The following is a 16551-nucleotide window of genomic DNA, read 5'->3' as shown; positions in this document are numbered from 1 at the left end:
TAATTGGTTGGATTTATAAGTAACAATCAATCATTTTCAACTTCAATGATTTTTTTTATTAGTATTTTAAGTTTTTTATTATATTTTTTATGTATTATATATTGCAGATAATTTAATTGTTTGAGTATTCAGTTAAATACGAACAGACAACTTTCATATTTTAATTATTGACGAAATATTAAGCGACTGTTACATGTTCTAATTGCACGATTGAATTTTTCAAATCTACATTGAAGCTGACCCAATAATAAGGGTCGAAATAAACGTCTGCATTATATTTTATTTTAAATATATGGTATTCTTACACACCAACCTATCAACAACCTATGCTGGCTCACTCATTTTAACGGATACAGAGAGCTATTCCTTCTGTCAGCAACTAAAATCTAAAAGACGCTCCACAATATTGAATGACTCAATAAAAAAATCGCACAACTCTCAATAAATACACAAATTACAAAAGATTCATTCGCAAAAAATTTTGATGGATCTCTATTTGGGTATCTCTGTAAAGAAATCAGTCAGATTGTTATTTAAAATATCGATCTAAATCTGAAAAGTAGAGATCTAAACAAGCTTTAAATTTCTTTTCGAATCATCTCATTATGATTATTTTTTACGAAGTTACTCTTTCTTGAAAATTGCCTATTTTTGAAGGGCAGAATAGATAATTCTTTAATTTTTTGGCGTAGAGTGTATACATATTCACATATACATATAAAATATCACAAAAAAACATATACATATGTGTCTATCTTTATGTATACATATTTTATTTTTTTTTAATTATCTCGATACGCGCACTAAAGTCATTTCTAAGTTCATCCAAATGTGTTAATAATACATTACATGTAATTTTATTAAGAAAAGATTAAATAGAATTTCAAGTTTGATCACGTATTAATGAAAGAAGATATTTTTAATAATCCAGGAAAACGGGGAATACAGAAGAGCTAAGTCTTACTTTTTATTAACAAATAATTAGTTATATTTGTTTTCTCTTTCAATTTACATAACGAAATTCGTTCGTTGGTAACGCATACAACAATTAATGATTGGAAATCTATAGACACATTCGATTAAAACATTGAATAAAATCTCTGTGCGATAAAATAAATATGTACATATATTCACATTGTGTAAAATGTAACAATTTATTTATCCATTACGTTCAATGCGATGAGGGATTTTATTGACTAAATTATTCGAGCTTTTTAAACCTATTTTGGAGCTCATGGATCCATAAGAAAAACCGATACACAGATCGTGCAAATCGCAAAATATAAAGTTCAGCGATTTGTGCTTATCAAATTTTATTAAATTGAAATATTAAGTCAAATTATTGAATCTCTTCAAAACTATAAATCCAAAAAAAATGTTAACTTCATATAACTTTATATTTGCGTATGTATTTGAAATTTAGTATCCTGATTTTATAAGACATAGAATCCTGTATATGTAAAATTCTTGGAATTACAAATCCATGAAACTTTGAAATCATTAAAACTTCGAGTAATGTAAAATTTCTAATTTATAAAATTTTGTAATTATAGCGTAATTAAATTTGATCCAATGCATGGTCTCCGTATTGCATTATTTAATCTCTATTAATTTATCTTATCAGTAAGTTTCACTTTACAGAATTCGGAATGATCCGTTTTGGAATTTTAAAAAGAATTAAAGTTCTAATCAATTCATGATTTTGATGTTTTCGATCTATTAATGAGGATTTTGGGCAATTTTTAGGTCAGATTAATTAAATTATCGACAATAAAGGATCCATAGATCTGACGAACTAATTGTTTCTATATTTACATTGTGAACCACATTTAAAACGCTATAACAATTGAGCTTACATGTGTTCTGGATGGCTGCGTATGCAGTCGACTAAATCCGTCGGTTTTAGCTCACCAATGCAAATCCGATGAATGGCCGTAAACAACGGGAATCTACCTTCCATGTTCTTTAATTTCAGCATATAACTGACCTCTTCGGCTGTAAAAGGGCCCTGCAGTTTTTGTCCGTTCAGCATCTCTTTCTCAAGTGTCTCAATCGACTGCAAATCACATTCATTGCGTTATTATATAATACAACATAATTTTTTATAAAATAATTATAAGTTATAATTATAAACATGTTATATCAAGTTGTTGACATATTATATTATTCTTAAAAACTTCTCTAACAGATATCGAAAAAAATCTTTTTTTTAATAATCTAAAAATTCCGTCAGAAAAAGTTAGCTGAAATGCAAAACTGACTAAGACGGAGCATGTTCAATCCGACACAGCCTGCATTACTGACCTTGCCAGTCTTGACGAAGGCTTCTGAGACCTTTCTATTGCGTCCACCATAACACGTCGTGATCAGATCGGCCACTCCACAACTCTCAAAGAAGGTTGCCAATTTCCCGCCCGGAAAAAATACGTCGACAAACTTGATCATCTCCATAAGACCCAACCTAATTACCGCAGCTTTCGTATTATCACCCAGACCTAGTCCATCGACGAAACCAGCACCGCACGCAACTATATTCTATAAAATATCAATACGAACATATTATTGTATTATCGTAATCTTATTAAAAATGAACAAAAAAGAATAAAAGATTATTTAAAATTAAATTTAATATAAATACAGTTAAATTGGTAGAAATAGTCATTAATTATTACCTTCAATGCTCCGCAACATTCCACTGAATCCACATCCTCAACGAGTACCACCCTAAAATACGACGTCTGGATCAAGTTGCGAAATATCGGTGCCATCACTTTGTCCTTGCAGCCTGTAAATTTCAATTAATCTAAATTGCAAAACTTATTTTGTTAGCGAACTGCTTTAAATCCGCGCACCTAGAAACAGGTATTGAGCGATTTACATAAAACTTTCCCTAGCTTTATAACGTGTTTTACAGACAGCGTTTTATTTGACGTTCGCAACGCTTTTGGAATAATTTCATCCCAGTTAAACAAAGACATTGATGAGATACTATTAAAGATGGCCGATCTTATGGAAATTCTCGTGACCGTTAAAATTTATAAATGATTAAGAGTAAGAAACTGATAATATAATTATAAGATTGGAATTTTAATTCTTCTCACCAATAGTGGTCTCGCAGAACATCTCGTCAGCCACTTCGGAGGCCAAGTTAGCGCCCATCAGGACTGAGATTGGGATTTGCAATTGTTTCGAAATAATGTGAGATATAAGTTCGATACCGCCACCCTCTTTCTTGTCAAAGCCCTACAAAGAATGTGTACGATTGTTGTAGATCAACGGATAAAAAAACTACACGCGATATTCACAAAAATGGTACACAGAAGATTATAGTGTACCTTGATCAACGACAGACCGACAGCGGTGGGTTTGATCTTTCCTTGCAGGGTACTGCATATCCTTTGGATGAACTGATGAGGAACTACGAATATAAGTATATCTGCGTCCTTCGCAGCTTCCATTACGTCCGGAATTGCAATCTAGAATGAATCAACGTTAAAATGACTAAATCCTGATACAAGAAAAAAATTATACAAAAAAATCCCTAAATTGAAATTTGAGTTCGCCATCGCATCTCGATACAATGATTTTTCATGAAGTTATTCCAGCTTGAAATTTACCTATTTTTACAGGGTGGCTCTGCCCCGTAGACTGAGATATCAATCGTTGAAGTTAACGACTATTCAGATTAGGAAATTGAATCATTCCAGTGTTTATCAAAAGAAATTAAAAGTATCGATTTCAAAAAAGGAAAATGATAGGTGACAGAATAGAAATACATTAAGAAAACAAAGTACAAAATGTGTTCTTGATAAATGACAGAAAGGAGGTGTATATATAGGGTGTCCCACAGGAAGGTGTTGAAACTAATCAGTCATTTTCGAAAGTATTCAGTTATTGAAAAAACAAAAATTGCGCTGAAAAGAGGAAAGTCTGAAATTTTTAATGAGTATAAATAAAATTTAACAAAATGTTTGTGTATCAATTAATTTTATTGATATACCCTGTATATGTTCAAGATTGTAATAATGAAAGATGCGATACACGCGGACTTGTGAAGACAATAAATTATGTAGCAACTTTCATCATAGTCAAAGTACGCGATGGTTAAAGTTCAGGACTGACAATGTATTATTAGAAACGCGCAACGTATTGTGGGTATATGATAATGATTACCGGACACGGTGCTTTGTCAAAACTTAACAGACACCCTGTATACACAGCGGTTTATCAAACAGTCAAACAGAACTCTTTAAATTAGAAACCACAAACTTCTATTATAATACTGCTAACTCGTACATTCCTTTAACTGGCCTAGTTTCCACCGAGGGTTCGAACCGAGTCAGAATGTAAAAACCAACCAATTATAGTCGAGCATTTCCGTGTTACAGTCGAATTAAAGGGGAATGCTCGACTATAATTGGTTGGTTTTTACATTCTGACTCGGTTCGAACCCTCGGTGGAAACTAGGCCACTGTTGCCAAAACGTATGTATTACATGCGCGAAATAAGTACATTTGCATACTGCACATGCTTTCTATATACTTTTGAACCAAGCGCAGAAACGCTAGATCACCTGATCCTTTGACATTTCTTTTCTGTACGTAACGGTCTTATTCTGCACATTCACTGTATGCAGGCAATACTTTTACATAAGGAAAAGTAGGGAGTTAGCAGTCTAGTGTAGTAATAGAAGTCTGTGATCAAACAGTGCTTTACTAAAAACAAAGACCTAGAGCATAAAATATTATCATGAAATTATAAGTGAGCCATTCTGCTAAAATCCAATAATGAAAATTTTATATACTGGCCGTAATCTGTTAATTTATGTAGTACCCGTAATTCATAAGAATTGACCAATTATAATCGATTAATCTCTTCTCATTTGACTGTAATTAGTCAATTCTTACCTACATAGATTACGGCATAAGTTAACAGATTACGACTAATATTATATAAATGATCTTATACAATGGAATACAAAACGAGCAAGCAACGTGTTAAAAGTGTCTTACCACATTCTCGGGGAGCTTATGTCCTGGAAGATACTTGACGTTCTCGTGGGTCTGGTTGATAATTTCGGTCAGCTTCTTACCATCGATAATTTCCTCATAAACGTACATGGTAACACGATCGGCGAAGCTGCTCTGTTTTTTCGCATTCGCGCCAACTATTTTGGCGATAGCCGAACCCCTACGAATACATAATTGCAATTAGCATCGATTAGTTATGTGTGAGATAAGCAAAATTAACGTTCTTTACATATTAGTTGATCTTTGACTTAGAGACTTATACCTAAGTAGAACATAGAAGTCATAATAATATTATAAGGACATCATCATATAATCTTATTCGTCACTTATAAGTCAATTTTTACGTATCAAACGACGTTCTGTGATATTATTATGACTTAATTATGACTCCATGTTCTACCTGGGTAATCTCTATTTTGCCTGATTTATATTAAAACTACCAATAATTTATTTTATATACAGCTACATAGTATATTTAGTATATCTATTTATAGTAAATCTATTTATATAGTACAATACTTTTGAGGCTTTCAATATTAACAATAAGAATCTTATTTTAGACTGTTTTGAAATATTTTCTCCAGAGAGAAATTTAATCGATCGGCATCTAGGCTGCGCGCTGGTTGGTGAAGAGACAGGAACCAAGCTGAAAATCGGCCGAAATGTGCAACTAAATCCAAGCTCTGTTATACAGGGTATCTCTTGGGGTATCTCATTTGAGACGGAATAGTGATATATCTCAAGATTGAAAAATGTTTCAGATAAAACTTGTAGAATTTTAAGAGGGACATAAGATGGTGTCATTGGTTCGACTTTGGGTAACGTCGCCAAGGTCAGATCAAGGTTACATCGTTTTTTAAAACAGAAACCCCCATTTTTCATTGCATCTTCTTGTAGTTTATCTTGAGAGCTCCTTAAAACACTATGACAAAATATTTTTTCATTAACCTCTTGAATGTCAACGACGGAAAAATCCGCCAAAATAAAACTGGCCAAAAGTGCTTCATGATGGAAAAATCCGCATATTTCATAACGCCGTGATTTCAATAAATCACTTTTGCAGTGCAGCAATTGAACTGATAACGCATACTTTAATGTTTTTGAGGTCACTGAATATTAATTTGAAGTAAAAATTTCAAAATTCAAAATGAAAAATTTTAATCCTTATAACTCGAAAAGTATTTAATGAAAAAGTATTTTATTATAGTGTTTTGGAAAGCTTTCAAGATAAAGCTATAAGAATATGCAACAAAATATATGGGATTCCATTTGATAAATTGATGACCTTTACGTAATCTCCAAACGACTCCCCAAGGTCAAACCAATGGCACCATCTAATGTCCCCCTCCAAACCATACAACTTTTATATGAAACATTTTTCGATTCCAACCATTGGTTTTTGAGATATATCACTGTTCTGTCAAAAATAGAATACCCTATATAATATATTTAAATAGTATATTTTTAATAATATTTAAATAATATATAGTGTAAAACTTGTGATTCGCTTCGAAGATTTCGACATTTCAACTTCTGAAATTCGAAGCCTCGATCGGCATTAAAATCTTCGAAACTGAGACACTTCAATCTTCGAAGCTTCGAGAAATCAAAATTATACAGTTATAATTTAATATTTTTATTTAAAAGAACATATATTTACCACTATAAATTACGAATATATTTTCATTTTTTTTTCTATTCGCACAAATATATTATATTTTTTGAAGCTCCGAAGTTTCGAAAGCATCTTAAACTTCGATAGTTAATTATTTAATTCCAAAGATTCCAATTCTTTCAAAGTTGTCAAAAGTAATTTCCCTAATATAGTACATTTAAATAATACATAAATATATGTTTAGAAAATAGAACATTGCAACAAAAGTCGTGGAAAATGCGCTATTTAAATAATTTGTATAAAAAATTATAAATCAATTATTTTACTTGAATTATCAGTTTTTATTTTTGCAATGTTACGTCTCGCTTTCTTCCGATAATTCTAATTAATTTCCTGAGTACTAGTGCGAGCGGAATAATCTACGAAACACGCGTCAGAAAGACGCGACTGCTCCAACGCCTCCTTACGATAGTTTTCCCGCTCGGCACATGATTGATAATCGGAATGGATATTAGTTGTGCGACGCGCAATTAACATGAACTTCGCACACGAGACCGAGACATTCTTTCCATCAACTCCGAAGGCACCTCCGCGCGGCAGCGGTGTAATCGGAGCACGCGCGTGGTAAACAACAAGCGTACGCCAACATTTGCATGTGTGCGAAGGGCACGTGCGAATCGATTACCGCGCTTATCGATGCGATTCTTCCTCGGATTGGAACGTCCAGCTAAACGAGATTCATATATTATCTCCTTCCTCCCCAGACTCACCAGTTGCCGGAGCCGATGATGCATACAGATGCCATGATATTTCGAAAAACACGCTTCGATACAGATGAGGAAACGAGGTAGAGAGCGACCGTAGAGACGCAAGAATCACTACTTCGTCCGCACGCCGATGAGCGACTGGAGCGAATGGAGCGGCCGCCGAGGAATCGGGACTATCCGGAGACGGCAAGGGAAGACCGACCGAAACCGAGCGACGCGTGCGTCATGCTGCACACCAATCGAAGTCCGGGTTGATAAGAATATATCATCGAGCCAGATGGAGGAAGAAATCCGAACTGGAGGAAGAGACAAAAGATAATTTGAATTAGAATTATTATGGTGATAAGATTAATGATGATAAGTTAATGGTAATAAGATTGAGATCATTGCACGTTTTATTATAATTTCATGTTATCAAAGTAGAATTGTTATCATATAACTCGAGTATTATCTAAAAATTGAAAGTCAGGAACTTCCGTTTTCTCAATTACATTCTTTTTATTATTTATTTTGTTGACTTTTGCAATAAAAATTTAATAAACTATTTAAAAATTTATAATTTATACTTATTACATTAGAATATTTATGATAATTATAATTTATATACACGTTATAAACAAAATTTTAATTATATTACAAATTTGCATTATACAGAATACATATACAAAATTTTGCATTAAAGTCTACAGGTAACTTCGTTAGTCTAAATATATTCCAATTGTTTGCAAATTATATCTTATCGCTTTATAAATACGTTGTTTACAACACATTAATAACTGTGAAGGATTATATAGGCATTTTACTTATATTTCATTTAATCTTGTAGCTACAAAACTATTTTTATTTTTATTATGAATTTTTATTAAAAAATTATAATTTATTTTTAATTGACATCTTGTTTTAACACGTTAAACCAATGATTTAAAATTAGTTGACGTAAATTCGTTTTGCATGAGAAATTTTAGAAATTTCTTTCTATTTTTAAAATAAATCTTCGAATAATAAAAATTCCCTGAATATTCTCAAAAAATTTAATCACAGTTTGTTTCTTGATTAGTCATAATTTAGTTCAACATTAGTTTTGTTTAATCTTTAATGTTCGTTTTGTTTCCTATCTTTCATAAATTTTCGAATATAGAGTTATTACAATTAATTTCTCTTGAGTCGCTTTTCATAATTTATTTTTAATATCGATTTTAATTTAATACAATTGGTTAATACTATACTGTTAGATGAATCAAATAATCGGATTTCACTTTTAGAAGGAGCATAAAAGCAAAGGATTAGCAATCTTATGGAGTATTTCGATGAATTGCATACGAGCCGTCTTGTCCAGTGTATTAGAAAGGTACAGGTTTACAAGTGCAGTCAATGAGTTTTCATTAAACACTTTTCAATATGCCACATTTTTTTATTACATACAGATATATGGAATAACATCAATCGGTCGCCGACGCGACATACATTTGTTTTCAGATCTACAGACGCTACGATGTGCATAAAGAATTCTGTATTCTCGCATAAAGATTTTTAAAATCACAAGAGATTTCTAATATTAGACGGACGAGAAAGGTATAAATCAATACTTCATTTAGAGAGAAAGGTTTTAGATATTGAATTTAATTATAATCTAATCTCTCGACCACAGGGAAGATATTCATAATATCATGAAAATATTTTCTTGTCATGATCTTGTGTGCGTTACAAATCATGTGGTTCGATCAAAATTCAGTTTATAGTTAAAAGACTACACAAGAGATAAAGAGGAATTAATTTCCGTTCTTTCGATCGATTATTATAATCGATACTCTGGGTACACATTTATATTCGTAAAGGTTACTTTGCTTGTTAATTATTCATAACTGACTTGTATAAATCAGCAGCTATTGTATTCATAACGCCCTCGCATTCGTATTAATAATAAGCAAGGTCAGTCATTAATTAACGACGATTTTTTTAATCTTCGGTAGTGGCCTGTGCAGCATCGAGGATGATCTCGAAGGAGAACGGTTGGAAGCTATAACCCAAACCAGTATAGAATTTACTCTGAAACTCCACCCTGGAATACAGAAAACGAGAATTAAAAATAATATAGATTTTCATCAATGAGCATTATTGATGAGTTTACGGCAATAATAAATTTATCACTCAATAAAATTATTAATTAAACCAAATAAATCATTTAATAATATTTGTGCACATAACAGTTTATTAATAAACACATAAATCAATCAGGAAAAAATATAAAAGATCTCTCGTGAATAGGATCTTACCAATGTAACCGAAGTGTATGTAAAAACGCCGAAAGACCCTCCATAAGTACGAGAATGCCTACGGTGAGCACCGCCCAAAAGGCGAAGACAGCGTAGAGGACGATACCACCATCCCAACCCTCCCTCGCCAGACCGTTTCTCATTACCATGTTCCACAACACCTCAGACAACTGGGCATGGGCCAAAGACAAGGCCCAAAGACGTAAGTAGGATGCAGTATGCGACACGCTCCCAAGAACATACTCAATAGTGTGAATGCCCTGATGGATGAACACTTCTGTCATATCTTCTTCCTCCTCTTTGTGGCCACCACTTTGAGTAACACCTCCGCTCTGCTGGAGAGCTCCCATGCTAGCTTCCACGTCGCCATTCTCAGCACCATGATTATTCAGCTGATAATGCTGCTTTCTACGGTTGCGCATCATCATGATCGGCTTTGCTAGCAGCATCCATGGTACGCAGAGCAGAGCTACGACCACTAGAAACTTTTGCAAGCCGCTCTGACCGCCATACATGTAGGGATCGCAATTGCCGACTTTGGTGGAAGGTTTGAAAAGAACCATGTTGATGAAAGTAATGAGAACCGAGGGTGCGCAGCCGGGACCATCGATCGGATCGTTTTTCGGACCATATTTGATCCATTTGACAAACATGAGGATCACCATATAGAGAAACAGCGCACAAAGGAAGATTATCTGTGGCACAAACTCGCAAGTAATATTCATGCGCTTCTTAAAGTACATATGATTCCACAATCCCACCATCACGCCGAACAACATGTGCAGCACGCCGAAGATGATGGAAATCTTCATCTTATACGAGTTTTGGAAGATGATTTTATTTTCCGCCAGCTGCCACACCGGATCCATACCGAACGGATACGGATAATCGATATAATCCGTCGAATTGGGATTCAGTTGCAGCTCTTTATTGTGCTGAATGGTGCTGCGATCGTAGTTCACCAACCAATTAGAGCCAAAGATGTTGAGAGACTTGGAGAATATATCATTGTAAATTAGACCGGTGTACATGGAAAACATGCCCATGAGAAAGATGATATAACGGCCACCGAAGAAAATATTCCAGATTTCGTTATCGCTCTTTTTAGCCGCCAATGGCTTCTCCTTCAGCACCATCCAACCACCGAACAGGAACATAATGAGGCCGTGGCCGGTATCACCGAACATTATCGCGAATAGGAATGGGAATGTAATAATGGTGTAGGGCGCAGGATTCATTTCGCGGTAAGATGCAACTCCATAAGCGTCAATCAACACCTGGAACCCTTTCGTGAACTTGTTCGTTCGATTGTACGTTGGTGGGTCCTCAAAAGTCTCCATGCGGTTCAGAATAGGAGGAACAGAACTCCCGCTGCGTTCCTAGAGATGAAAGAAAGAACATTAATTTTTTATTTTGCGATACAAAGATCGTTGAAATAGCGAAGGAATGTTATGAAATGATGTTCATCAATTACCGTCCCACGTCTTAATGCTAGTTGGATAGTCTCGATGTCCAAGACAGGCACCCAGCATTCGGCAATCAGACATTTTTGAGTAACATCCAAATTAAAAAGATTCAAAGTATGATAGATTGCCTTAATCTTGCGGACTTTAATAAACCAGTTTTTGATGTTCTTTGCAGCAGCTACGAGAACACGATGACGATGATCCTGCGTCTGTCCTAAGACCTAGAAACCAAGATCATTAATATATGTTCAACAAATTTTTGATCAAATTTAAGACAAACTTTTAGTGTATCAATATTGAAAATACTATCTAATAATGTTAATAATAGAACTGATGTAGTGGTGACATGTGAGAGAGATGGGTTCCAACTCGGTAAACCTTGTATTTTATTCAAATCCTCATCTCACGTATGTTTTAAAAGAGATTGACTACCAAGAATTAAAAGTTTGAGAGTAAAAAAAAAAGTATGAGGTGAATCAATTCATTTCGGAAACAATAAGTTGTTTACTTAATTAAAAATTAATTCATTAAATTAATATGAGAAAATATAATATTCTCACAGTGTTCAAATCTTCGATACGAGTCATAACGCCCATAGCCATTTCTCTGCGATCTGCTGGAGCTTCTGGACAGGGATACAAAGTCGCCCTGAAGCCTTCGCAGATTTTCTTCACACGAGTCTTTAACTGATCACCTTGGAAGAAAATGATGAAGACTGACTTGTACACCTGGTCTCCCTAAATCCATCATTTTTGAATTAGTACTGGACTCTTTGATTAAAACATAAGTTGAAATAAGTCATTTATGTTTTTATCATCAATAATTATTAATGAAATTCACAACTCATAAGATTTATCTAGATACAATCTTAGCTTTAAATTCTTCGATTGAAAGCGAAGCGGTACGATTACTTACCGTTGAAGGATCCTCTAGAGGAGTCTCAATTTCCGCCTGACGCAAAAAGACGTTTCCACGACACGCGCGCCACAGCATGCGCTCGAATGCGGGGATGCGTTCCCTCAGGATGACTCCTGCGACGAAGCTGCTCGTGCGGCGAAACAAAAAATGACACATTAATAAGCGATAACAATAGATCAGATAATTAGGGCGTCTATCGGCAGATATGTACACAGGTTAACGCAAAAAAAAAACTGCGTAAAAAACTCGCCACGATCACGATTTACGGGGGTCAATTTGTTCTTGCGGTGATGGAAAACGAAGCGTCGTGATGATGATCTTTAACGAAGGCGGTATAGCGAAGCCTTCAACCTGTATCGGTTAACGGCTTGATGTGGATTTTCCGGTAGTATTGCTAGCCAATTTGGGAAATGATGATTTCTGTAGCCATGGTTCTTCTCTCTCTCTTTTTCTTTCTTTCTACATACCTCAGAGCACTTCTGTCAACTATCCTAGGAATCCTTGAAACACTCTTTGAACGACAAACTCCAATAAACAGCATACAATGTGTGTTACAGGAATAAATCGGGTATATAGGCCAGATAATTGTATCAAATGTCATGGGGTTTGCTTGTAAATATATTTTTATCAAGTTGTTATATAAAGGAGAAAGAGAGAAGGCTTTCTTTAGCATTCTAACTTCTTTTATTTTCTACTATATAAACAAAGTGAATTATTTAACATATCGTTTGAAAATAACTTAAAAAATATGCATCAAATGAAAATTTTTCAAAAAAAGTTGTACAGTCTGGAAAGAAAAAACACATTTATTTTTCAAAAAAATTATGTAATATATAGTATACAATTGTGTACCTCTTTTGAAAAATAATACTATTTTCTTTTTATATCAATTGATTTATTTTCATTACTCTAGGAATAAAAGTATATTGATTATAAAAAAATTAATAATTTTCGAGATATTGTATATTTCATGTTAAAATATGCCAGAATAAAGTATAAAATATAAGTAAAAATGTAAACTACTATTTGTAAACTACTTGTGATTTTTTTGATCTACTTAAAAATTTTTATATTAAGAATAACTAAAAAAATCACATTATATAAAAGAGAGATCATATAATTCTACATATTTTTAAAAAATGGCGATAATTTTCATGTGTGTCTGGAAAAATCTTTTTTTCGAAAACTAGATTTTATTTATGATTATAATTAACATTATTTGTCACTCTCCAAACCGTACTTTTGCTTGAAATTTTTTCGATACATATTTTTTCGATTAGTCTCAAATAACATTAAATGACTCATTCCGTATATATAAATTTTCCAGCAATTATCTCAGATTAAGAAAAAATAAAGATTACATATACAACAACCTAATAAATCTCTTACTATATGTATGTATGGGTAAAATTTTTTTTAAGTCCTTATATTCTTTTAATACTGTTCAATGCATTTTTCTAAATCTTAGGGTCTCTATATCCTTGAAGGTTCGAATACTGGAATTCTTTAATTTTCTGTTATAATTATTCATTTCTCATATAACACTGCGTATAATATTCGTATAATAAAAAGCTCATGATTATATTTAGTATTAAACAATGCGATATAAATGCAAATCTAGGATTTTAACCCAATGTTTCAAATTTTCATGAATCTCAAACCTCTAAGGATTCAAAATATTGGAAATATAGTTTCAAAGATCTAGGCTTCTAAGAATCTAAAATATCGAGGTAATAAGATACCAAGTATCCAAAGCGTTAAAAACTCCAAGAATCCAAATCTCCAGGGATCGAATGTCGCATAAATTCGAATTTGCAGAGGACAATTTAAAAAATCTAGCGATTTCGAAATTCCTAAAGAAATGAGGAATTTCGGAGATGAAAATGCCAAGCTTCTCAAACATAACGTCTGTGTTACATCTGCATTAAAGAGGAGGGTAGATTTGTGAAAATGATCAAAATATCAATTTAATCCTTTTAATACTAACAATAACAGAGGCTATGGTCACCCATTGTGTGGATCTCGCTGTATACCAAAGGTGATTATAGCCACTCATCAAAATTTTTGTACGGGGACATTTTTCATATAAATATTCAATTTTGTAATGCTGGTACGGTTGGTGTAATGTGTGTACTCCTGTTTTGCAATTTATCATACTAAACTTTATTATTAAATAATTAAAAAAATTTTTTAAATACACGTATTTGTTATTAATCGTTTCTAATCGATATTCTATCAATAGTCGAAGAAACGATTGAAAGTAAAAGGAGATTAGACAACTCATGAATGATTTTGATACAAGATCATTGTTCCAACGTTTTGAAAATGTTTATGGTCCCGAAAAGGGTCGATTTAATAAATTAAAACATGTTCTCAAAATACAGATCTTTCATTAGTATGCACTTTACCCTGCGGATAAGATTTTCTTTGTGCAAATCATCTTGAATTTGGTGTGAGGAATCACATCTTAAAATCTTTTAGCGTACTTAGGACACCCTGTATATCGATTTTTATTCTTTTTTAAATCTTCAAAAATAAATGGACTATGACCTGACCATTTGGTTTTAAAGAATTATAATTGAATCAAAAGTATTACAAGCAATCAAAATTGCAAAAAAAGGCTGACATTTTTTTAACTATAATTAAAATTCAAGGAAAGCTATATAGAAGCTTTTATAGAAAAAACACATCTGCCAAAGTGTAGCTAATTATACACGGAAAAGGAATTAAAAACAGATGATTTACTGATGAAAAGAAGAAATGTAAAAATGGATTTCATCTTGTGTTTTTGCACCCTCCCCCTTGTGCATGATTCAGAAGTGCTTCAGAAGTGCAAGATTCAAATGTCTGCTTCCTCGAATTTCTGGATCATCGCGTGTTATTTTATTTGGAAACTCGGTTATCAATTCCGCGATTTCCGGAATTGACTCGTTCAACTCTTCGGATTCCTGGGACCTAGCACGACGAGGATGGAAGGAGTAACTAGTAATGGGAGTACGTACCCCAGTTGAACAGGGCCAAGGGCGGACTGGCGGGCGATACTATCATCGCTAATCAACGCGCGTGTCATGGACTCGGTAGGGTTCAAGCCCGCGTGCTCTTGCTGACGACACAACAGACAAGACACAACCACATTAGCCACACTAGACACGACCACAATGCTCCAGCTCGCCACTCTGTCTCTCGTTTGCGCGGGATTTCCCTTTGATTTTTTTCGTTACCTTCTTCACTGTCTTGGACGAACTTGAGATATCCATTAATCATGCGACAATCATAAAAGCGGAAATCACAAGTAAAAGTTATGGTGTGACATCTCAATATCTCTCACACGTATAATGCTATGAGATTATGATGAAATGAATGGAAAGATGACGATGTAGAACTGACTATTATTATATTAGCCGTAATAATTGGGAAATTGCTTTATAATTTTACAACGGAACAATATAAAGTATCTTACAAGACCGTAATGTAACTACACAACGAATCAGAAATGAAACTCCCAAATGGTCAAGCTCTTTAGTGCTGAAATAATTCTGTGCAAATTTATATACTACATATCTAATCCCTCAAACTGTGCGCCGAATTTATTTTCAGTCTTGAAAAATTGATAAGCAATTTAATTGTATCAATGTTCATAAGGCATCTTAGATTGATCTCAATATTCTGATGCTAATATTATTTGTAACGGAAATTATAACAATTATTTACACAATAGTAATTTATTTACATAATAGTAACTCTAGTAGGTACTGTATAAAGATTAATATTCTTTATTTACAGATTTTATTATAATAATATCTTTGCACAGATTTAAAGATTTTATTAATGTCATTAATACCTTTCTTATTAATATTATTTCTCTCGATATCTTTTTTCTTATATATAATTGTAAAATTCTTTTTAACGTTAATTATGTCTTAAATCTTAAAATCGCATTTAAAAATGAAACCATAAAATGCAGTTTCATAAGCAGTACAAAATCGTCGAAGACAATTCATTACATCAAAATATCTCAAGTTCGTCAAATTGTTGGACTATGGAAACTGCCAAAACATAAGTGAATACAATAACAAAATTGATAATAATGGAAATTAAATACTCGCTGATAGTTGATAGCAAGTCACACCACGACCGAATGCTCATATAATTTAATATTAATGCGACAAAGAAAGAAAATATATCTATATACATATGTATAACTGTTATATATTTACAGACAGCATAATTATACAATTTAACAAAAAAAAAAAACATCAAAACAAGAGTAATCATTTCCCATAGTTTTTTTGGACGTTGAATCCGAATCTGGTTGTAGAATTGTTCTATCCCGTCACAATTTTGAGAAGTTTGCAGTTAAAGTTGCAAAAAAGGACTATTTTCATGTACTTCATATCACATACGTCGTATTGTAACTGTGACATGTGATGTGCTGGAGAAGTTTCCTTGCAATCAAAATTAAGTACCAATGTTTTTAGCCAT

The 16551-nt window shown here is 33.2% G+C and overlaps 2 protein-coding genes across 4 annotated transcripts in view; both read right to left on the bottom strand.

Moving 5' to 3' along the window:
• The window catches only part of Gpdh1 (Glycerol-3-phosphate dehydrogenase 1), an 8421-nt gene extending 763 nt beyond the window's left edge, over window positions 1–7658 (bottom strand). The window contains exons 1-7 of the mRNA XM_018459011.1: window positions 7416–7658; window positions 5013–5190; window positions 3336–3476; window positions 3102–3243; window positions 2673–2785; window positions 2305–2535; window positions 1857–2056 (exon numbers count right to left, since the gene is read on the bottom strand). Of these exons, the coding sequence (XP_018314513.1) occupies window positions 1857–2056; window positions 2305–2535; window positions 2673–2785; window positions 3102–3243; window positions 3336–3476; window positions 5013–5190; window positions 7416–7450 (1040 nt within the window). The 5' untranslated portion in view covers window positions 7451–7658. The remainder of the gene's footprint in view (window positions 1–1856; window positions 2057–2304; window positions 2536–2672; window positions 2786–3101; window positions 3244–3335; window positions 3477–5012; window positions 5191–7415) is intronic.
• Window positions 7659–8801: 1143 nt separating this feature from the next.
• Vha100-1 (V-type ATPase subunit a family protein Vha100-1) overlaps window positions 8802–16551 on the bottom strand; it is a 21948-nt gene continuing 14198 nt past the window's right edge. For 2 of the 3 annotated variants that reach the window (XM_018459045.1, XM_018459047.1), the window contains exons 4-8: window positions 12067–12193; window positions 11712–11888; window positions 11160–11372; window positions 9686–11064; window positions 8802–9471 (exon numbers count right to left, since the gene is read on the bottom strand). In XM_018459045.1, coding sequence (XP_018314547.1) covers window positions 9369–9471; window positions 9686–11064; window positions 11160–11372; window positions 11712–11888; window positions 12067–12193 — 1999 coding nt within the window. In that variant the 3' untranslated portion in view covers window positions 8802–9368. Of the gene's footprint in view, window positions 9472–9685; window positions 11065–11159; window positions 11373–11711; window positions 11889–12066; window positions 12194–15071; window positions 15173–16551 lie in introns of all 3 variants that reach the window. The other variant, XM_018459046.1, reaches the window with a different exon arrangement.

The sequence above is a fragment of the Mycetomoellerius zeteki genome, unplaced genomic scaffold, assembly GCF_001594055.1.
Source record: "Mycetomoellerius zeteki isolate Tzet28-1 unplaced genomic scaffold, Tzet1.0 scaffold79, whole genome shotgun sequence".
Taxonomy (NCBI): domain Eukaryota; kingdom Metazoa; phylum Arthropoda; class Insecta; order Hymenoptera; family Formicidae; genus Mycetomoellerius; species Mycetomoellerius zeteki.
This window is presented reverse-complemented; position numbering and strand designations above follow the sequence as displayed.